The 22,185-nt window shown below is 48.8% G+C and overlaps 1 protein-coding gene and 8 non-coding genes across 9 annotated transcripts in view; all 9 read left to right on the top strand.

The window, feature by feature from the left end:
- HECTD3 (HECT domain E3 ubiquitin protein ligase 3) overlaps positions 1–22,185 on the top strand; it is a 106,276-nt gene that overhangs the window by 5,754 nt on the left and 78,337 nt on the right. The window contains exons 2-7 of the mRNA XM_089665637.1: positions 1,154–1,482; positions 2,881–3,041; positions 3,236–3,328; positions 3,598–3,733; positions 5,172–5,287; positions 11,384–11,497. Coding sequence (XP_089521763.1) covers positions 1,162–1,482; positions 2,881–3,041; positions 3,236–3,328; positions 3,598–3,733; positions 5,172–5,287; positions 11,384–11,497 — 941 coding nt within the window. The 5' untranslated portion in view covers positions 1,154–1,161. The remainder of the gene's footprint in view (positions 1–1,153; positions 1,483–2,880; positions 3,042–3,235; positions 3,329–3,597; positions 3,734–5,171; positions 5,288–11,383; positions 11,498–22,185) is intronic.
- Positions 15,195–15,309, top strand: LOC149431396 (U5 spliceosomal RNA). The gene has a single exon (XR_016309278.1). It is a non-coding gene; the product is annotated as a U5 spliceosomal RNA (small nuclear RNA).
- Positions 16,635–16,749, top strand: LOC149431395 (U5 spliceosomal RNA). Its single transcript, XR_016309318.1, has one exon. It is a non-coding gene; the product is annotated as a U5 spliceosomal RNA (small nuclear RNA).
- On the top strand, positions 17,226–17,340 carry LOC149431394 (U5 spliceosomal RNA). Its single transcript, XR_016309317.1, has one exon. It is a non-coding gene; the product is annotated as a U5 spliceosomal RNA (small nuclear RNA).
- LOC149431393 (U5 spliceosomal RNA) lies at positions 18,088–18,202 on the top strand. Its single transcript, XR_016309316.1, has one exon. It is a non-coding gene; the product is annotated as a U5 spliceosomal RNA (small nuclear RNA).
- LOC149431392 (U5 spliceosomal RNA) lies at positions 18,947–19,061 on the top strand. Its single transcript, XR_016309325.1, has one exon. It is a non-coding gene; the product is annotated as a U5 spliceosomal RNA (small nuclear RNA).
- Positions 19,809–19,923, top strand: LOC149431391 (U5 spliceosomal RNA). Its single transcript, XR_016309315.1, has one exon. It is a non-coding gene; the product is annotated as a U5 spliceosomal RNA (small nuclear RNA).
- Positions 20,668–20,782, top strand: LOC149431390 (U5 spliceosomal RNA). The gene has a single exon (XR_016309314.1). It is a non-coding gene; the product is annotated as a U5 spliceosomal RNA (small nuclear RNA).
- On the top strand, positions 21,527–21,641 carry LOC149431389 (U5 spliceosomal RNA). Its single transcript, XR_016309313.1, has one exon. It is a non-coding gene; the product is annotated as a U5 spliceosomal RNA (small nuclear RNA).

Below are 22,185 nucleotides of genomic sequence, written 5' to 3'. Positions count from 1 at the left end.
TTTGGTCCGCATTCGAATCGGATCGCACCGGTATTCACACCTATGGGATCCGATTCTGCGCATCGCACCGCGTTTTGCAGCCCAATTTCGGGGTGTTGTTAACGCACACACTCGCAGCGGTTCGCATGAACGGGGGGCGATTCTGATGCGGTGCGGAATTCGCATTGGAAACGCTGCAAATTTCTAACCGCGTCAGTGTGAACACCGGGATCAAAGTAGTGCGGTGCAGAATAGCAAAATATAAATGCCCCGGTCATGAAGGGGGTCAAGCCTTTCCGGCGTTTTGCGGACCACTTTGAGGGTGTTTTTAACGCACACACTCGCAGCGGTTCGCATGAACGGGGGGCGACTCTGATGCGGTGCGCAATTCGCACAGAAAATGCTGAGAATTCCTCGCCGCGTCAGTGTGAACCCGGGACCAAAGTAGTGCGGTGCAGAATAGCAAAATATAAATGCCCCGGTCATGAAGGGGGTCAAGCCTTTCCGAAGGCCAAGTGGCTGTAAAGCCTCCATATCCCCGGTGACCGGCCTCAGGTGATACACAGAGAGGAAAGAAATCCTCGCACATAAGTTGTACCTGTTTGTCTGCAGCATTTTTTCAGCCCGTTCATGCGAACCATTGCGGGAGTGTATGGTAACAACACCCTGAAAGCGGTCCGCAAAACGCAGGAAAGGCTTGACCCCCTTCACGACCAGGGCATTTTTTATTTTCTGCTATTCAGCACTGCGCTACTGCAGCCATTCAAAGTGCTGAATTTATACAGCTTGTTCTGAGAGTTCAGAAAAAAGGGGGCGGGGAGCTGAAGTTACACTCAGTGAGGAGAGCTCTGAGAGCTGATTTGGAGGGGAGGGACAGAGCTGAGGCTGTCAATCACAGGCTATGTGCTGGAGGTCCTTCTCCTGTCACCATACTTCTCTTGGTGTCAGAAGTGACTGGTGCTGATAGGAGAGGAAGGAGGCAGCAGACAGAAATGACACTCGGTGCTCTGGACTGAGGCAAGGACACACTACAGAGGGATGTGCTTTGTTCATGTTTCAGGTCTGAGGGTGACACCCACTTTAACACGAGGCCTGTGATTGGACGCTCCTACGCCTCCGGTGTTCTTGATTCGTCGGTTTGTAATCTGTATTTTTTTTCTCTGGCTGTCCGCAGTCTCCACCATGCAGAATGCCAACGACCCGCGCCGGCTCCTGGGTCAGATCCGCTGCGTTCTGGAATGCGTAGAGTGTCTGCGCGGGGCCAAGCCCCTCCCCCGAGCTGTGTGCTACGTCCCCGGGGATGTGCAGTACAAGATCTGTAAGGACCCCAATTCTGCCGCTTCGTCCCGCTCCCTGCTGACCGTGTGGGAGGCCCCCGGCTACTCCAAGCAGAACCTGAAGAAGCTGGCCAGGGCCACCGTGGAGGTGCAGAAAGGAAGCTGCGTCAAAGCCACCGGCGAGGAGTACGGCAACGCCAACGGGCTGTGGGTGAAGCTGAGCAAGGTGAGAGAAGCGACTTCACAGCGATGGGGGGAACCCCTCATAATGGGCACAGGGATGGGGGGAACCCCTCATAATGGGCACAGGGATGGTGGGAGCCCCTCATAATGGGCACAGGGATGGGGGGAGCCCCTCATAATGGGCACAGGGATGGGGTGAGCCCCTCATAATGGGCACAGGGATGGGGGGAGCCCCTCATAATGGGCACAGGGATGGGGGGAGCCCCTCATAATGGGCACAGGGATGGGGGGAGCCCCTCATAATGGGCACAGGGATGGGGGGAGCCCCTCATAATGGGCACAGGGATGGGGGGAGCCCCTCATAATGGGCACAGGGATGGGGGGAGCCCCTCATAATGGGCACAGGGATGGTGGGAGCCCCTCCTAATGGGCGCAGGGATGGTGGGAGCCCCTCCTAATGGGCGCAGGGATGGGGGGAGCCCCTCATAATGGGCGCAGGGATGGGGGGAGCCCCTCATAATGGGCGCAGGGATGGCGGGAGCCCCTCATAATGGGCGCAGGGATGGCGGGAGCCCCTCATAATGGGCGCAGGGATGGGGGGAGCCCCTCATAATGGGCGCAGGGATGGTGGGAACCCCTCATAATGGGCGCAGGGATGGTGGGAGCCCCTCCTAATGGGCGCAGGGATGGTGGGAACCCCTCCTAATGGGCGCAGGGATGGTGGGAACCCCTCCTAATGGGCGCAGGGATGGTGGGAACCCCTCCTAATGGGCGCAGGGATGGTGGGAACCCCTCCTAATGGGCGCAGGGATGGTGGGAACCCCTCCTAATGGGCGCAGGGATGGTGGGAACCCCTCCTAATGGGCGCAGGGATGGTGGGAACCCCTCCTAATGGGCGCAGGGATGGTGGGAACCCCTCCTAATGGGCGCAGGGATGGTGGGAACCCCTCCTAATGGCACAGGGATGGTGGGAACCCCTCCTAATGGGCACAGGGATGGTGGGAACCCCTGCAAATGGGCACAGGGATGGTGGGAACCCCTCATAATGGCACAGGGATGGTGGGAGCCCCTCATAATGGGCACAGGGGTGGCGGGAACCCCTCATAATGGGCACAGGGATGGCGGGAGCCCCTCCTAATGGGCACAGGGATGGCGGGAGCCCCTCCTAATGGGCACAGGGATGGCGGGAGCCCCTCCTAATGGGCACAGGGATGGCGGGAGCCCCTCCTAATGGGCACAGGGATGGTGGGAACCCATCATAATGGGGATAGCGGAGGTACAGACCCGGGAACTCAGCGCAAGGATGGTGGGAACCCCTCATAAGGGGCACAGCGGGTGTACAGTCCCAGGAACTCAGCACAGGGATGGTGAGAAGTGATTTTGGGGTGTCGGGGAATGCTGTGATGGGATTGGGTTTCACGCCCGGCTCTCTGTGTTCCAGGATCAGATGGAGGAGTACGGCAGCAGCTGTGACATGGCGGAGGGCTGGGTGCTGCTCTGCAGGCAGGACAATGGAGGGGACCGGCTGGTCCCTGTGGAATCTCCTGACAAGATTACCGGACAGCAGCAGTTGTTTGGAGTGGATTACAAAGCCATCAGCAGGTTGGTGGCCGATGGAGGCCGGGAGACACATAGGGCCTGTCCAGGGATGGAGGGAGGGATGGATGGATGGGTAGATGGATGGGTGGATGGATGGGTGGAGGGATGGAGGGATGGGTGGAGGGATGGATGGATGGGTGGAGGGATGGGTGGATGGATGGATTGTTGGCTCCGGGCTCATTCCTGTCTCTCTGCAGGTGGGAGGATGTTGTGGACGCCACGTACTCCATGCGGCTGGGGAGACGGACGAAATTTACCCAACCAGATGAGGAGGCGGTGCAGAAATTACGGTAATACCCGGAAATATTCACCTTTGACCCCACAGACCCCGATACCAAAATATCAGGAAGCAGCACCGCCAACCACCGTAACGGATCATTTCTGTACTCGGAGTACCCACCTTTATCTCTGCTCCTCCCATCATATGTCCTTACTAGGAGTGCCATCATTTTTTTTCTGTAGTACCTTCCTTATGTCCTTTACTAGGAGTACCCATTTTCCAGTAGTACCCCCTTTGCCATGACCCGGACCCCCCCATTCGGTCTCTTCTCTCCGGCAGGTTCATTCCTCCCTCCTGGACATACGAATGTGACGAGGATTTGGTGCACTTCCTGTATGAACATGTGGGGAAGGAGGACGAGAGTCTGGGGAACATCAAACAGTTTGTGGACAGCATCAACGTCTCCTCTGCTACGGTACAGACATGTCACATGGGGGGGCAGAGTCATGTCACATGGGGGGGGGGGGCAGTAGAGCCGCGGTACATGGGCTGGGGGGGGGAGAGGCATGTCATGTGGGGGTTGGGAGGCCAGAGCCATGCCACATGGGGGTTGGGAGGAGCAGAGCCATGGGACTTGGGGGGGAGCAGAGCCATGCCACATGGGGGTTGGGGGGCCAGAGCTATGTCACATAGGGGTTGGGGGGGCCAGAGCCATGTTACATTGGGGGGATCAGAGACATGTGACATGGGGGTTGGGGGGCCAGAGCCATCTCTCATGGGGGTTGGGGGAGCAGAGCCATGTCACATGGGGGTAGGAGGGCCAGAGCCATGTCACATTGGGGGATCAGAGCCATGTAACATTGGGGGATCAGAGCCATGTAACATTGGGGGATCAGAGCCATGTGACATGGGTTTTTTTGGGCCAGAGCCATGCGACATGGGGGTTGGGGGGCCAGAGCCATGCCACATGGGGGTTGGGGGGCCAGAGCCATGTTACATTGGGGGGAGCAGAGCCATGTGATATGGGGGTTGGGGGGGCCAGAGTGATGTCACATGGGGGTTGGGGAGCCAGAGCCATGTCACATGGGGGTTGGGGGGCCAGAGCCATGTCACATGGGGGTTGGGGGGCCAGAGCCATGTTACATTGGGGGAAGGAAAGCCAGAGCCATGTAATATGGGGATTGGGGGGGAAGAGCCATGTAACATTGGGGGGCATAGCCATGTCATATGGGGGTAGGAGGGGCAGAGCCATGTTATAATGGGAGTAGGAGGCGCAGAGCCATGTTATAATGGGGGTAGGAGGGGCAGGGCCATGTTATAATTGGGGTAGGAGGGGCAGGGCCATGTTATAACGGGGGTAGGAGGGGCAGGGCCATGTTATAACGGGGGTAGGAGGGGCAGAGCCATGTTCTAACGGGGGTAGGAGGGGCAGAGCCATGTTCTAACGGGGGTAGGAGGGGCAGAGCCATGTTCTAACGGGGGTAGGAGGGGCAGAGCCATGTTCTAACGGGGGTAGGAGGGGCAGAGCCATGTTCTAACGGGGGTAGGAGGGGCAGAGCCATGTTCTAACGGGGGTAGGAGGGGCAGAGCCATGTTCTAACGGGGGTAGGAGGGGCAGAGCCATGTTCTAACGGGGGTAGGAGGGGCAGAGCCATGTTATAACGGGGGTAGGAGGGGCAGAGCCATGTTATAGCGGGGGTAGGAGGGGCAGAGCCATGTTATAGCGGGGGTAGGAGGGGCAGAGCCATGTTATAGCGGGGGTAGGAGGGGCAGAGCCATGTTATAATGGGGGTAGGAGGTACCCGGCATGAACACCGCTGCGATAATTCCAGTAGGACAATCCCAGGGTTCCAGCCCTACCTATCCACTTCCAAAGGAAATGACCCTGAAATGTGACCTCTGTGTTCCCACAGGAAGAGAATAACTTGGCATGCTTGACAGACGGCTACCATGACACCTATTGGGAGAGTGACGGGTCCCATGGACAGCACTGGGTCCAACTGAACATGAAGGAAGGCACCATCGTCAAGTAAGTTCTTGACTGTGTTATGTCCAAATGTTTGTGTACCCCAACCATCACACCATTTATAAGCTTGTTGGACATTCTATTCCAAAACCACGGCCGTTTGTTTATCATTGCCCCCTTTTGTGGGTACAACATCCTTCACTCTTCTGGGAAGACTTTCCACAAGTTTTTGAGGGTGCATGTGGAAATTTGTGCCCATTTGTGAGGACAGGTACTGATGTTTGATGACAAGACCCGGCTCACAATCGGGGTTCCAATTCATCCCAAAAGTGTTCAGTAGGGTTGAGGTCAGGTCTCTGTGCAGGACACTGGAGTTCCTCCACGCCGAACTGGTCATACCATGTCTTTATGGAGCTGGCTCCACATTTTGGAGTGTACCTGTGGGAATTTGTGCCCATTCACCCAAAATAGCATTTGTGAGGTCAGTATAGATGTTGAGAAGACCTGGCTCACAACCCAATACCCAAGGTGTTCATAGGGCTAAGGTTGGGTACTGATGTTGGATGAGAAGACCTGGCTCACCATTGTCGTTCCAATTCATCCCAAAGATGTTGAGTAGGGATGAGGTCAGGGCTCTGGGCAGGACAGGACACTGGAGTTCCTCCACACCAAACTGGTCATCCATGTCTTTATGGAGATGTTGGGTGAGAAGACCTGGCTCATTCTAGTTCATCCCAAAGGTGTTCAGTAGCAGGGGCGGACTGACCATTTGGAAACTCGGGCACTGCCTGAGGGCCCGGGGTCAGTAGGGGGCCCCATGAGTTGCCCCTGGTACCTTTTTCATAGGCTTTTTTGAGTTTGGGCAAGGACACAGGGGCCCCATGATCCCCTATTGCCTGGGGGCCCCATGAGTTGTCAGTCCGCCCCTGTTTTTTTTTTTTTTTTTTTTTGTCCGCAAACGTGGAACTATAACGTAAAAACCCGTAAGTGTCCGCAAAAAAGTGCAAGTGCAGAAACACACACACGAAAAACGTGCACTTAGGGGTGTGTTTGTCCTACCCCCGAAAGGGTTGGACCGTTCACCCGATCCCCCGGGGCACGAAGCTCCTGACAGGGACAAGGTTCCCATTTGGTCCTCCTGGCCAAAAGGCCTGGTGGACCACCGTTCCTTATGCCCAGCCGAAGCCGGACATCCAGTACTAGGCAAGGGGGTTCTCCCGAAGAGAAAACCCCCTAGGGATCAGGGGAGGAAGGAACCGTATGGCCACACATCCTCCCCCCTAGACTTCAGGTAAGGCCCGAGGACCCACACCCTCCATCCGTGAAAAACACACACATAAGAAAGCAAAAAGTGACAAAACGTGGGAGTGGTTTAAATAAATAGAATAAAATAAAAAAGTGGTACCGTGCCTAATTGTGCACAGACCAGGCCCTGAGGCCTGTAGCAAAAATTGCCCTGGACTTAGCCAAAAGACCTGGTCCTTAGGGCGCTGTGCAAAAAGATGTGAAAAACAGTGGCCATGTGTCATCTTCACACCGTGGGGTCCCACACCCAAGTGTTACTAGTGACACCCCTGAGAGCGTCTTCCCCAGGCTTTTTTGAGTTTGGGCAAGGACACAGGGGCCCCATGATCCCCTATTGCCTGGGAGCCCCATGAGTTGTCAGTCCGCCCCTGTTCAGTAGGGTTGAGGTTCAGGGCTCTGTGCAGGACACTGGAGTTCCTCCACACCAAACTGGTCATCCATGTCTTTATGGAGCTGGCTTTGTACACAGGGGACAGTCATGGTGGAACAGAAAAGGGTGTTTACTAGGGTAGAAGTCCAATGGTGTTCAGTAGGGTTGAGGTCTGCAGATGTTAAGTAGGGATGAAGTCAGGGCTCTGATGTGGAGGAACTCTAGTGTCCTGCACAGAGCCCTGAACCTCAACCCTACTGAACACCTTTGGGATGAACTAGAATGAGCAGGTCCTCTCAACAAACATCTCCATAAAGACATGGATGACCAGAAGAACAGAAAAGGGTGTTTACTTGGGTAGAGGTACAATGGTGTTCAGTATGGGGTTGAGGTCTAAAGATTTTAAGTAGGGATGAGGTCAGTGCTCTGTGCAGGACACTGGAGTTCCTCCACATCAAATTGGTCATCCCATGTCTTTATGGAGCTGGCTCTACATTTTTGAGTGTATTTGTGGGAATTTGTGCCCATTCACCCAAAATACCATTTGTGAGGTCAGTATAGCTGTTGAGAAGATCTGGCTCACAACCCAATACCCAAGGTGTTCAGTAGGGCTAAGGTTGGGTACTGATGCTGGATGAGAAGACCTGGCTCACCATCATTGTTCCAATTCAGCCCAAAGATGTTGAGTAGGGTTGAGGTTCAGGGCTCCGTGCAGGACACTGGAGTTCCTCCACACCAACCTGGTCATCCATGTCTTTATGGAGCTGGCTTTTTCCACAGGGGACAGTCATGGTGGAACAGAAAAGGGACTTCACCCAACCGTTACCACAAGGTTTGAAGAGCACAGTTGTCTACAGTGTCGTTGCTTGCTGTAGTATTAACAGGACCCATCACTGGAGACACCTGAACTCCATTCTTGGGCAAGGATCATATACTTTGGCCTTGCAGTGTACTCTCCTGTACTTCCACTTAAGGTTTGAGGTATCACCAGGCCTCGTGGTCCGTAGTTTGCATGTAGTTTGGCCTATATAACTTCTTTATGTACTTCAAAGATTTATCACAAGCAGAACAAGAACTGTTAGCGATCTTGTTTGCAACGAAAACCAATTCCAGCAGTATATCTGAGGGCTGCAGAGTCTTCCTATCAAACTCAGCAGGCTGTTCTGATGGGATCTATGGGCCAGGCACCACCATGAATGGAATGTTGCTGACTTGGCAGTGGCCTTTTCCGGTGATAACCATCGCAGATTGTCTTTCATGAGTATCTGGCATGAAAGGCGTGGGCAATGGAGAGGAATGCTTTGATGGGGAAAGTGCCTTGCTTATGGAAACTGCAGACCACGCGACCTGGTGGTGGTGGCGGCAAGACCTAAAACAGAACTTGAGGCCAAAAAACAGTAGACTTTAAAATTTGTATTTAATTTGAGAAAACTAGAACTGCCTGAAACCTGTTTTTAAATTATCTTCTCAAAATGCCCTGTGCAGGACTAAACCTCTGAGATCTTCCATACTTCAGGAAATTTATGGTCAGCGCTTGGGCACCATTGAGGATTGTCCATGGAGCAGTCATGTGACACAGAGCTGTAGAACCTCATTGGGATGTTGAAGTAGAACTAAAATTCTTTTTTTTTTCCCATTTAGAATGGCATAAGGGAGGGTTATACTGTAACTCCTGTCTGTTTTCTGTTTTTTTCCTCTCTGTATCCCATCGGGGAGATTTCTCTTCACTTCCTGTTCAATAGCCAAAACAAGAAATGAGAGGAAATCACACCAACGTTAGGGCTGTCATCAGAAGTGGCGTCCCTATTGGAAGATTTCCCCCATTGGGGGTCCTGGGACCAGCATGGCAGGTGTTGCCGGGTAGAGTGTAAAATATCACTTGGGCTCCTGGTGCCATTGGCTGGGGAACAAACCAATGCAGTACCATTGGAGGACAGGGGAGACATCGGGGGGGGGGCTTTTTAGACTCCTGATGTCTAAATAAAGGGAATCTGTCTTGAAAAGAATGAATCGCTTACTCTGCATTCACACTTGAGAGAAGTTCCAAAAAAGCTCAACCTTAACCCCTTCACACCTTCACCATTATTTTTTATTCTCCAGGGTGACTACTTTCAGAAAATAATGTTTTGGGGTTTTGCATAATCTTCAAACCTGAAATTATTATTTTTTTGTTATTTTTTTTTAAAACGTGTGCAAAAAAAAAAAAATGCTAAAAACGTCTCTGGCAGCGAATGGGTTGGCAATACATGAAAATGGGGCAGAAGAGTATCCATGTATCAACATTTTTACCTTGCCGCCCATGTGACGCATTGTGTGGCAGCCAAGGAATGGGCTTTAACCCCCACACACCTGTAGTCTTGGGGTCGGGTCCTTTGTTGGTTACTCCTGGGGCCAGATCCTTCTTTGGTTACTCCTGGGGCCGGGTCCTTCTTTGGTCACTCCTGGGGTCGGGTCCTTCTTTGGTCACTCCTGGGGTCGGGTCCTTCTTTGGTCACTCCTGGGGTTGGGTCCTTCTTTGATCACTCCTGGGGTCGGGTCCTTCTTTGGTCACTCCTGGGGTCGGGTCCTTCTTTGGTTACTCCTGGGGTCGGGTCCTTCTTTGGTTACTCCTGGGGTCGGGTCCTTCTTTGGTTACTCCTGGGGTCGGGTCCTTCTTTGGTTACTCCTGGGGTCGGGTCCTTCTTTGGTTACTCCTGGGGTCGGGTCCTTCTTTGGTTACTCCTGGGGTCGGGTCCTTCGTTGGTTACTCCTGGGGTCGGGTCCTTCGTTGGTTACTCCTGGGGTCGGGTCCTTCGTTGGTTACTCCTGGGGTCGGGTCCTTCGTTGGTTACTCCTGGGGTCGGGTCCTTCGTTCGTTACTCCTGGGGTCGGGTCCTTCGTTGGTCACTCCTGGGGCCGGGTCCTTCTTTGGTCACTCCTGGGGTCGGGTCTTTCTTTGGTCACTCCTGGGGTCGGGTCTTTCTTTGGTCACTCCTGGGGTCGGGTCCTTCTTTGGTCACTCCTGGGGTCGGGTCCTTCTTTGGTCACTCCTGGGGTCGGGTCCTTCTTTGGTCACTCCTGGGGTCGGGTCCTTTGGTCACTCCTGGGGCCGGGTCCTTTGGTCACTCCTGGGGCCGGGTCCTTTGGTCACTCCTGGGGCCGGGTCCTTTGGTCACTCCTGGGGCCGGGTCCTTTGGTCACTCCTGGGGCCGGGTCCTTTGGTCACTCCTGGGGCCGGGTCCTTTGGTCACTCCTGGGGCCGGGTCCTTCTTTGGCCACTCCTGGGGCCGGGTCCTTCGTTGGTTACTCCTGGGGTCGGGTCCTTCGTTGGTTACTCCTGGGGTCGGGTCCTTCGTTGGTTACTCCTGGGGTCGGGTCCTTCGTTGGTTACTCCTGGGATCGGGTCCTTCGTTGGTCACTCCTGGGGCCGGGTCCTTCTTTGGTCACTCCTGGGGCCGGGTCTTTCTTTGGTCACTCCTGGGGTCGGGTTCTTCTTTGGTCACTCCTGGGGTCGGGTCCTTCTTTGGTCACTCCTGGGGCCGGGTCCTTTGGTCACTCCTGGGGCCGGGTCCTTCTTTGGTCACTCCTGGGGCCGGGTCCTTCTTTGGTCACTCCTGGGGTCGGGTCCTTCTTTGGTCACTCCTGGGGCCGGGTCCTTCTTTGGTCACTCCTGGGGCCGGGTCCTTCTTTGGTCACTCCTGGGGCCGGGTCCTTCTTTGGTCACTCCTGGGGCCGGGTCCTTCTTTGGTCACTCCTGGGGCCGGGTCCTTCTTTGGTCACTCCTGGGGCCGGGTCCTTCTTTGGTCACTCCTGGGGCCGGGTCCTTCTTTGGTCACTCCTGGGGCCGGGTCCTTCTTTGGTCACTCCTGGGGCCGGGTCCTTCTTTGGTCACTCCTGGGGCCGGGTCCTTCTTTGGTCACTCCTGGGGCCGGGTCCTTCTTTGGTCACTCCTGGGGCCGGGTCCTTCTTTGGTCACTCCTGGGGCCGGGTCCTTCTTTGGTCACTCCTGGGGCCGGGTCCTTCTTTGGTCACTCCTGGGGCCGGGTCCTTCTTTGGTCACTCCTGGGGTCGGGTCCTTCTTTGGTCACTCCTGGGGTCGGGTCCTTCTTTGGTTACTCCTGGGGTCGGGTCCTTCTGTGGTCACTCCTGGGGTCGGGTCCTTCTGTGGTCACTCCTGGGGTCGGGTCCTCGTTGGTCACTCCTGGGGTCGGGTCCTTCTTTGGTCACTCCTGGGGCCGGGTCCTTCTTTGGTCACTCCTGGGGCCGGGTCCTTCTTTGGTCACTCCTGGGGCCGGGTCCTTCTTTGGTCACTCCTGGGGCCGGGTCCTTCTTTGGTCACTCCTGGGGCCGGGTCCTTCTTTGGTCACTCCTGGGGCCGGGTCCTTCTTTGGTCACTCCTGGGGCCGGGTCCTTCTTTGGTCACTCCTGGGGCCGGGTCCTTCTTTGGTCACTCCTGGGGCCGGGTCCTTCTTTGGTTACTCCTATGACTGTTCTTCTGTCTGCAGGAAGCTGCTACTGATCGTGGACTCTACGGACGAGAACTACATGCCCAAAAGAGTGATGGTGTACGGGGGCGAGCGAGACTCCCTGAAGAAGCTGAACGACGTCCTCATAGAGGAGTGAGTACAAAATGTGGGAGGTTTCCCGTATGTTGGCCAACATCGATTATATCAAATTCGACCAAAAAATTCCACCCTATGAATATGTGATTTTTTAGACAAATGTAGAGGCAACGTTTTAAAAAGAAAAATTTTAAAACTTTATTACAGGAAAACATGAAAAAAATGTTAAATAATCTTTATCACAGGATCTCTAAAATATATAAAACATGAAAAAATGTTAAATAATCTTTATCACAGGATCTCTAAAATATATAAAACATGAAAAAATGTTAAATAATCTTTATCACAGGATCTCTAAAATATATAAAACATGAAAAAATGTTAAATAATCTTTATTACATGAAGTCTAAAATATATAAAACGATATTTTCCGTTTGTCAAACAATATTATTACAAAATAGTATACAATAGTTTGTCACACAAGCAGAGATTCTATACTGAGTACCTGAACAGGTCTCACAGAGATCACATGGTACAGGGCCATTCACAACAGCCTTGTACCATGTGACAAGCTGTGACCAATCGCAGCTCTCACAGTATTTCTCAGTGGCTGCAGGAATGCAGCCAGAGTGAAGGAGAAATGATTGCTTCTACAGCCTTTATGGGTGTGAAAGCAATCAATGTAAAAAAAAAAAATTTCATCACCCCCCACAAGTAGTACAGTGTCACCATGGTAACACTGTACTGTTTGGGTGACAGTTTGTAAAAAAAAAAATATATATATATATAAATAATAAAAAAAAAAATAAAAATGTAAAAAAAAAAAAATTAGAAAAAATATAATTTTTGGTTATAAACGAATTTTGGCTTTTTTTTTTTTTTCTTGCTAAAAAGATAATTGAATACATTTTGGCCAAGATTTATGAAGAAAGCTTATTTATTTTCAAAATGTTGTAAGAAAAATGCTTTTTTTTTTTCAAAATTTTTGGACTTTTTAATTTCTCAAAAAAATACTAAAACATTCATATGGGTACAGTATTGCATGACCGCGCAATTGTCATTCAAAGTGTGATAGCGCTGAAAGCTGAAAATTGGCCTGGGGGGGAAAGTGTCCGGACTGGAAGGGGGGGAAAGCGTCCGGACCGGAAGGGGGGGAAAGCGTCCGGACCGGAAGGGGGGGAAAGCGTCCGGACCGGAAGGGGGGGAAAGCGTCCGGACCGGAAGGGGGGGAAAGCGTCCGGACCGGAAGGGGGGGAAAGCGTCCGGACCGGAAGGGGGGGAAAGCGTCCGGACCGGAAGGGGGGGAAAGCGTCCGGACCGGAAGGGGGGGAAAGCGTCCGGGCCGGAAGGGGGGGAAAGCGTCCGGGCCGGAAGGGGGGGAAAGCGTCCGGACCGGAAGGGGGGGAAAGCGTCCGGACCGGAAGGGGGGGAAAGCGTCCGGGCCGGAAGGGGGGGAAAGCGTCCGGGCCGGAAGGGGGGGAAAGCGTCCGGACCGGAAGGGGGGGAAAGCGTCTGGACCGGAAGGGGGGGAAAGCGTCTGGACCGGAAGGGGGGGAAAGCGTCTGGACCGGAAGGGGGGGAAAGCGTCTGGACCGGAAGGGGGGGAAAGCGTCTGGACCGGAAGGGGGGGAAAGCGTCCGGACCGGAAGAGGGGGGGAGTGTCTGGACTGGAAGGGGGGGGGGAGGTGTCTGGACTGGAAAGGGGGGGGAAAGTGTCTGGACTGGAAAGGGGGGGGAAAGTGTCTGGACTGGAAAGGGGGGGGGGGAAAGTGTCCGGACTGGAAAGGGGGGGGGAAAGTGTCCGGACTGGAAAGGGGGGGGGAAAGTGTCCGGACTGGAAAGGGGGGGGAAAGTGTCCGGACTGGGAAAGTGTCCGGACTGGAAGGGGGGGAGAAGTGTCCGGACTGGGGGGGGGGGGGGGGAAGGGGGGTGAAGTGTCCGGACTGGCAGGGGGGGGGGGGAAGGGGGGTGAAGTGTCCGGACTGGAAGGGGGGGAAGGGGGGAGAAGTGTCCGGACTGGAAGGGGGGGGGGGGAAGGGGGGTGAAGTGTCCGGACTGGAAGGGGGGGAAGGGGGGAGAAGTGTCCGGACTGGAAGGGGGGGGGGGGAAGGGGGGTGAAGTGTCCGGACCGGAAGGGGGGAAATAAAATACTCCCAAATATTCTATGTACCTTACCAACTTTGATTAACATAAATTATAAAAAATATCTATAATACTTTTTTTTTTACTAAGTTATTTGTGTTTAGTAAAATTTTACGGTTTAGTTTTGTTTTTCTTTTTTTCCTTTTTTTGTTTTTGTCATTTGTCAGCGGTGGTCGCCCTTTTCATGGCGCGGTGCTCACTAGACGTATTCTCGCCTTCTCACTTCCTGCATTCTTTTGTAGTGTGTTTTTTTTTTTTTTTTTCTGTCCATAAAGCTCCGCCTGGCACTGCTAATTTGCATACCCATGATGCATTTGTGTTGGCATGAACACACGTACACCTGTAATTTTGTCTGTTTTCATTGTATTTGGTCAATTATTCTTTTTTTATTATACAGAAGATATTTTCTTTGGTGGTGAATCTTGCAGAATTTGTTTCCTTTGTTATATTTTTATATACAGTATATTTACTTTCTATTATAAATAATATATCTATAATATTTTACATAAAATATTCCCAAATATTCTATGGACTTTACCAACTTTGATTAACATTAATTATAAAAAATATATATTTCCGTCATTATAGATCTATAATATTTATAATATATATATTTTTGCTAAGTTATTTGTGGATATTAAAATTTTACGTTTTTTTTTTTTTTTTTTTTTAATTTTAATTTTTTTCCTTCTTTGTTTGTCGTTTGTCAGCGGTGGTCACCCTTTTCATGGCGCGGTGCTCACTAGACGCATTCTCGCCTTCTCACTTCCTGCATTCTTTTTTTTGGTGTTTTTTTTTTTTTTTTTTTTTTTCTGTTCGCAAAGCTCCGCCTGGCACTGTTTAATTTGCATACCCATGATGCATTTGTTAGCATGAACACACGTACACCTATAATTTTGTTTGATATTTTCACTGTATTTGGTCAATAATTATTCTTTTTTATTATAAAGAATATGTATTCTTTCATGGTGAATCTTGCAGAATTTGTTTCCTTTCTTATATTTTTCTATACAGTATATTTATATACTTTATAATATAAATAATATATTTATAATACTTTGTTAAAGAAAATATTCCCAAATATTCTATGGACCTTCCCAACTTTGATTAACATTACTTATAAAACAAAATAATCTATTTCCTTCATTATAGATCTATAATATCTTTTTTTTTTTTTTTTAATTTTATTTCTGGATAGTAAAATTTTACGGTTCAGTTTTTTTTTTTCTTTTTCTTTTTTTCCTTTTTTGTTTTTGTCATTTGTCAGCGGTGGTCGCCCTTTACATGGCGCGGAGCTCACTAGACACATTCTCGCCTTCTCACTTCCTGCATTCTTTTGCAGCTGTTTTTTTTTTTTTTTTTCCTGTCTGTAAAGCTCCGCCTGGCACTGCCTAATTTGCATACCCATGATGCATTTGTGTTGGCATGAACACACGTACACCTATAATTTTGTCTAATGTTTTCCTTGTATTTGGTCAATAATTCTTGTTTTTTATTATACAGTATATATTGTCTTTGATGGTGAATCGGAAAAAAATTGAATTCTTTTAGTCTCTCTTAGTTGTACAAAGTCCGTCTTTGGTTGGGGAGTTCACCTCCTGCTACCATCTGTATACTCTGGTTTCTCTTCAGATCGTATAAATCTTTCGCCTTTTACTAAAGATTTCCGTGGAGAGGAACAATTATGAGTTTCTAACAATTTTTTGATGCCTAGCTGATGCTGGGCTTTCTTAAAGGTTAAATATCAGAAATAAATTATTATTGAAATTAGTTCTTTATGTAGTTTGTAGCGTTGCTATGACGCTGCTGAACTAAATACTTCCTGGATGATGTTTCTCCTTTTTAATTTAAATATAATTTATTTTATTATTTTAATATAATTATTTTAATATATATTATTATAATATATTATTATATATATTATATATATATAATATTTTAATAATTTATTTTAATATAATTTTATTTTAAATGTGATTTTGTAGTAAAAAGGTAAAATCAAGAAAACACTAAAAAAATTATCCTTTATATATTTATTTGTTTTGCCATTTTAAGTTTTCTATCTTTTGCTTAAAGCAATATCTTGTCAAGGGAGGAGATGATGGAGGTAAAATCTGATTAAAAACAATATCAGTTTAAAAAATGAAAACAATTTATTTTGCTGACATAATATTATACAGGATATATATCTATTGTTATAGCAATAGAAAGCAATTACATTCCCAGAACAGACAACAGGCGTACCTCGGTTTACAAATTTAATTCGCTCTGCGGGACTTTTCATATTGCGAAACATTTGTAGGCCGAAGCACGGTTTCCCATAGGAATGCATTGAAAACCAATGAATCCGTTCCGGAGGTGAGAAAAAAAAAATATTTTATCTGTTCAAAACTCTTTATAAAGGCATAGTACAGTACAGGGACATGATTAAAAATCAATTCGTAAATGCATCAAAAACCAATTATTCCGTTCGTATTGCGAAATATTCTTAAACCGATACGCAGTTTCACATAGGAATGCATTGAAAACCAATTAATCTGTTCCAGAGGTCAGAAAAAGTAAAAAAAAAGTATTTTATCTGCTCAAAACGTTTTATAAAGGCATAGTACTGTACAGGGACATGATTAAAAAATAATTGTAAATGCATTGAAATCCAATTAATCTGTTCGTATTATGAAAAAAATTTGTAAACCGAGGCATTATTTTAAGTGGATTTTCATTCGTAAACCGAGGTACACCTGTTTTATTTTCTTAGACACAAACTGGAAATTATTTTTTTTCCTTAGCATTGGCTTAAAAATACATAATTTTTATATAAGCAGTCATTTATTTTCTGTTACATATTTCTCAATTGTTTCCTTCCTTTTTTTAATATTTTTTTTAATCATTGACGTCCTGCTAAAAATTTTAATGTCGCGTGCAGAAATAATTTAAAGATTTCACTTTCTTGAGTTGCTCTGATTTTGGAAGATCTTTCGTCTTGGCCAATGTTGGTGGTGAGGAACATGACGTAGACACGGATCGGATTGTCTCGTTAGGGCTGGGGTTCTTTATACTCTGGTTTCTCTTCAGATCGTATAAATCTTTCGCCTTTTACTAAAGATTTCCGTGGAGAGGAACAACCATGAGTTTCAGAGAATTTTTTGATGCCTAGCTGATGCTGGGCTTGCTCACTTGTTGAAAAATAGATTGAGTTGCTCTGTTTTTGGAAGATTTTGTGTGTAAGACTGTGTGTAAGGGATCCTTCAAAAGCACAGGGTGACCTTCCATAGCCCAATTCCATTGGCATGCCCATGGTATGGTGCTGGTGAAGCTCATCACTACAAGTGCCTACCGAAGCCCGCTAAAGAGCTGTAAAGACATGCAAATGAGGCCGCTCTGCCTTCTCCCATAATCCCCTGCAGTAGGCCGTCCTTTGGCTTGTCTGTATTTGCATAACCCATCGTATCTCGGGTAACATGTACTGGCATTTTTGTCTAGGTAAACCTTTTCTGGTGGTATTTGGATCTGAAGTATCCTTTTCCTTTGATTGGGTTCCGCACCTTATTTGGCTCTGTTTGTGAATGATATGAAATCAGGAGTCACCGTGAGCTAAGCAGCATCTGTGTGCCGCCGGCAACCTCGTTTAGGGCTGGGGTTCTTTATACTCTGGTTTCTCTTCAGATCGTATAAATCTTTCGCCTTTTACTAAAGATTTCCGTGGAGAGGAACAACCATGAGTTTCAGAGAATTTTTTGATGCCTAGCTGATGCTGGGCTTGCTCACTTGTTGAAAAATAGATTGAGTTGCTCTGTTTTTGGAAGATCTTTCGACTTTGCCAATGTTGTTGTTGGTGGTGGTGGTGAGGAACATGACGTAGACGCTGATCGGATTGTCTCGTTTTACCAACGGGTTATGGAAGTGTTTGAAAAGTGGTTGAATTTTCTGGGCTCGGATCAAAGTTTCTGGTGTATCTAGCCAAAGCTGAACCTGCTCTAAACCTGTAGGGCTTTCCCTCGGTAGCGAAATGCGTCGCAGCATGTTGGAAGCATTTCCCGCGTTCTTCAGGTTAGCTCTTTTTGTCCTGTCGACCCGTGTGGTTCTATTGGACTGTGTGTAAGGGATCCTTCAAAAGCACAGGGTGACCTTCCATAGCCCAATTCCATTGGCATGCCCATGATATGGTGCTGGTGAAGCTCATCACTACAAGTGCCTACGGAAGCCCGCTAAAGAGCTGTAAAGACATGCAAATGAGGCCGCTCTGCCTTCTCCCATAATCCCCTGCAGTAGGCCGTCCTTTGGCTTGTCTGTATTTGCATAACCCATCGTATCTCGGGTAACATGTACTGGCATTTTTGTCTAGGTAAACCTTTTCTGGTGGTATTTGGATCTGAAGTATCCTTTTCCTTTGATTGGGTTCCGCACCTTATTTGGCTCTGTTTGTGAATGATATGAAATCAGGAGTCACCGTGAGCTGAGCAGCATCTGTGTGCCGCCGGCAACCTCGTTTAGGGCTGGGGTTCTTTATACTCTGGTTTCTCTTCAGATCGTATAAATCTTTCGCCTTTTACTAAAGATTTCCGTGGAGAGGAACAACCATGAGTTTCAGAGAATTTTTTGATGCCTAGCTGATGCTGGGCTTGCTCACTTGTTGAAAAATAGATTGAGTTGCTCTGTTTTTGGAAGATCTTTCGACTTTGCCAATGTTGTTGTTGGTGGTGGTGAGGAACATGACGTAGACGCTGATCGGATTGTCTCGTTTTACCAACGGGTTATGGAAGTGTTTGAAAAGTGGTTGAATTTTCTGGGCTTGGATCAAAGTTTCTGGTGTATCTAGCCAAAGCTGAACCTGCTCTAATCCTGTAGGGCTTTCCCTCGGTAGCGAAATGCGTCGCAGCATGTTGGAAGCATTTCCCGCGGTCTTCAGGTTAGCTCTTTTTGTCCTGTCGACCCGTGTGGTTCTATTGGACTGTGTGTAAGGGATCCTTCAAAAGCACAGGGTGACCTTCCATAGCCCAATTCCATTGGCATGCCCATGGTATGGTGCTGGTGAAGCTCATCACTACAAGTGCCTACGGAAGCCCGCTAAAGAGCTGTAAAGACATGCAAATGAGGCCGCTCTGCCTTCTCCCATAATCCCCTGCAGTAGGCCGTCCTTTGGCTTGTCTGTATTTGCATAACCCATCGTATCTCGGGTAACATGTACTGGCATTTTTGTCTAGGTAAACCTTTTCTGGTGGTATTTGGATCTGAAGTATCCTTTTCCTTTGATTGGGTTCCGCACCTTATTTGGCTCTGTTTGTGAATGATATGAAATCAGGAGTCACCGTGAGCTAAGCAGCATCTGTGTGCCGCCGGCAACCTCGTTTAGGGCTGGGGTTCTTTATACTCTGGTTTCTCTTCAGATTGTATAAATCTTTCGCCTTTTACTAAAGATTTCCGTGGAGAGGAACAACCATGAGTTTCAGAGAATTTTTTGATGCCTAGCTGATGCTGGGCTTGCTCACTTGTTGAAAAATAGATTGAGTTGCTCTGTTTTTGGAAGATCTTTCGACTTTGCCAATGTTGTTGTTGGTGGTGGTGGTGAGGAACATGACGTAGACGCTGATCGGATTGTCTCGTTTTACCAACGGGTTATGGAAGTGTTTGAAAAGTGGTTGAATTTTCTGGGCTCGGATCAAAGTTTCTGGTGTATCTAGCCAAAGCTGAACCTGCTCTAAACCTGTAGGGCTTTCCCTCGGTAGCGAAATGCGTCGCAGCATGTTGGAAGCATTTCCCGCGTTCTTCAGGTTAGCTCTTTTTGTCCTGTCGACCCGTGTGGTTCTATTGGACTGTGTGTAAGGGATCCTTCAAAAGCACAGGGTGACCTTCCATAGCCCAATTCCATTGGCATGCCCATGGTATGGTGCTGGTGAAGCTCATCACTACAAGTGCCTACGGAAGCCCGCTAAAGAGCTGTAAAGACATGCAAATGAGGCCGCTCTGCCTTCTCCCATAATCCCCTGCAGTAGGCCGTCCTTTGGCTTGTCTGTATTTGCATAACCCATCGTATCTCGGGTAACATGTACTGGCATTTTTGTCTAGGTAAACCTTTTCTGGTGGTATTTGGATCTGAAGTATCCTTTTCCTTTGATTGGGTTCCGCACCTTATTTGGCTCTGTTTGTGAATGATATGAAATCAGGAGTCACCGTGAGCTGAGCAGCATCTGTGTGCCGCCGGCAACCTCGTTTAGGGCTGGGGTTCTTTATACTCTGGTTTCTCTTCAGATCGTATAAATCTTTCGCCTTTTACTAAAGATTTCCGTGGAGAGGAACAACCATGAGTTTCAGAGAATTTTTTGATGCCTAGCTGATGCTGGGCTTGCTCACTTGTTGAAAAATAGATTGAGTTGCTCCGTTTTTGGAAGATCTTTCGACTTTGCCAATGTTGTTGTTGGTGGTGGTGAGGAACATGACGTAGACGCTGATCGGATTGTCTCGTTTTACCAACGGGTTATGGAAGTGTTTGAAAAGTGGTTGAATTTTCTGGGCTTGGATCAAAGTTTCTGGTGTATCTAGCCAAAGCTGAACCTGCTCTAATCCTGTAGGGCTTTCCCTCGGTAGCGAAATGCGTCGCAGCATGTTGGAAGCATTTCCCGCGTTCTTCAGGTTAGCTCTTTTTGTCCTGTCGACCCGTGTGGTTCTATTGGACTGTGTGTAAGGGATCCTTCAAAAGCACAGGGTGACCTTCCATAGCCCAATTCCATTGGCATGCCCATGGTATGGTGCTGGTGAAGCTCATCACTACAAGTGCCTACGGAAGCCCGCTAAAGAGCTGTAAAGACATGCAAATGAGGCCGCTCTGCCTTCTCCCATAATCCCCTGCAGTAGGCCGTCCTTTGGCTTGTCTGTATTTGCATAACCCATCGTATCTCGGGTAACATGTACTGGCATTTTTGTCTAGGTAAACCTTTTCTGGTGGTATTTGGATCTGAAGTATCCTTTTCCTTTGATTGGGTTCCGCACCTTATTTGGCTCTGTTTGTGAATGATATGAAATCAGGAGTCACCGTGAGCTGAGCAGCATCTGTGTGCCGCCGGCAACCTCGTTTAGGGCTGGGGTTCTTTATACTCTGGTTTCTCTTCAGATCGTATAAATCTTTCGCCTTTTACTAAAGATTTCCGTGGAGAGGAACAACCATGAGTTTCAGAGAATTTTTTGATGCCTAGCTGATGCTGGGCTTGCTCACTTGTTGAAAAATAGATTGAGTTGCTCCGTTTTTGGAAGATCTTTCGACTTTGCCAATGTTGTTGTTGGTGGTGGTGAGGAACATGACGTAGACGCTGATCGGATTGTCTCGTTTTACCAACGGGTTATGGAAGTGTTTGAAAAGTGGTTGAATTTTCTGGGCTTGGATCAAAGTTTCTGGTGTATCTAGCCAAAGCTGAACCTGCTCTAATCCTGTAGGGCTTTCCCTCGGTAGCGAAATGCGTCGCAGCATGTTGGAAGCATTTCCCGCGTTCTTCAGGTTAGCTCTTTTTGTCCTGTCGACCCGTGTGGTTCTATTGGACTGTGTGTAAGGGATCCTTCAAAAGCACAGGGTGACCTTCCATAGCCCAATTCCATTGGCATGCCCATGGTATGGTGCTGGTGAAGCTCATCACTACAAGTGCCTACGGAAGCCCGCTAAAGAGCTGTAAAGACATGCAAATGAGGCCGCTCTGCCTTCTCCCATAATCCCCTGCAGTAGGCCGTCCTTTGGCTTGTCTGTATTTGCATAACCCATCGTATCTCGGGTAACGTGTACTGGCATTTTTGTCTAGGTAAACCTTTTCTGGTGGTATTTGGATCTGAAGTATCCTTTTCCTTTGATTGGGTTCCGCACCTTATTTGGCTCTGTTTGTGAATGATATGAAATAAGGAGTCACCGTGAGCTGAGCAGCATCTGTGTGCCGCCGGCAACCTCGTTTAGGGCTGGGGTTCTTTATACTCTGGTTTCTCTTCAGATCGTATAAATCTTTCGCCTTTTACTAAAGATTTCCGTGGAGAGGAACAACCATGAGTTTCAGAGAATTTTTTGATGCCTAGCTGATGCTGGGCTTGCTCACTTGTTGAAAAATAGATTGAGTTGCTCTGTTTTTGGAAGATCTTTCGACTTTGCCAATGTTGTTGTTGGTGGTGGTGAGAACATGACGTAGACGCTGATCGGATTGTCTCGTTTTACCAACGGGTTATGGAAGTGTTTGAAAAGTGGTTGAATTTTCTGGGCTTGGATCAAAGTTTCTGGTGTATCTAGCCAAAGCTGAACCTGCTCTAATCCTGTAGGGCTTTCCCTCGGTAGCGAAATGCGTCGCAGCATGTTGGAAGCATTTCCCGCGGTCTTCAGGTTAGCTCTTTTTGTCCTGTCGACCCGTGTGGTTCTATTGGACTGTGTGTAAGGGATCCTTCAAAAGCACAGGGTGACCTTCCATAGCCCAATTCCATTGGCATGCCCATGGTATGGTGCTGGTGAAGCTCATCACTACAAGTGCCTACGGAAGCCCGCTAAAGAGCTGTAAAGACATGCAAATGAGGCCGCTCTGCCTTCTCCCATAATCCCCTGCAGTAGGCCGTCCTTTGGCTTGTCTGTATTTGCATAACCCATC

Source organism: Staurois parvus, unplaced genomic scaffold, assembly GCF_062004578.1.
Source record: "Staurois parvus isolate SC_StPar_1 unplaced genomic scaffold, SC_StPar_1.0 ptg002282l, whole genome shotgun sequence".
NCBI lineage: Eukaryota > Metazoa > Chordata > Amphibia > Anura > Ranidae > Staurois > Staurois parvus.
The sequence above is the reverse complement of the archived record's forward strand: the minus strand, read 5'-3'. Positions and strand labels throughout refer to the sequence as shown.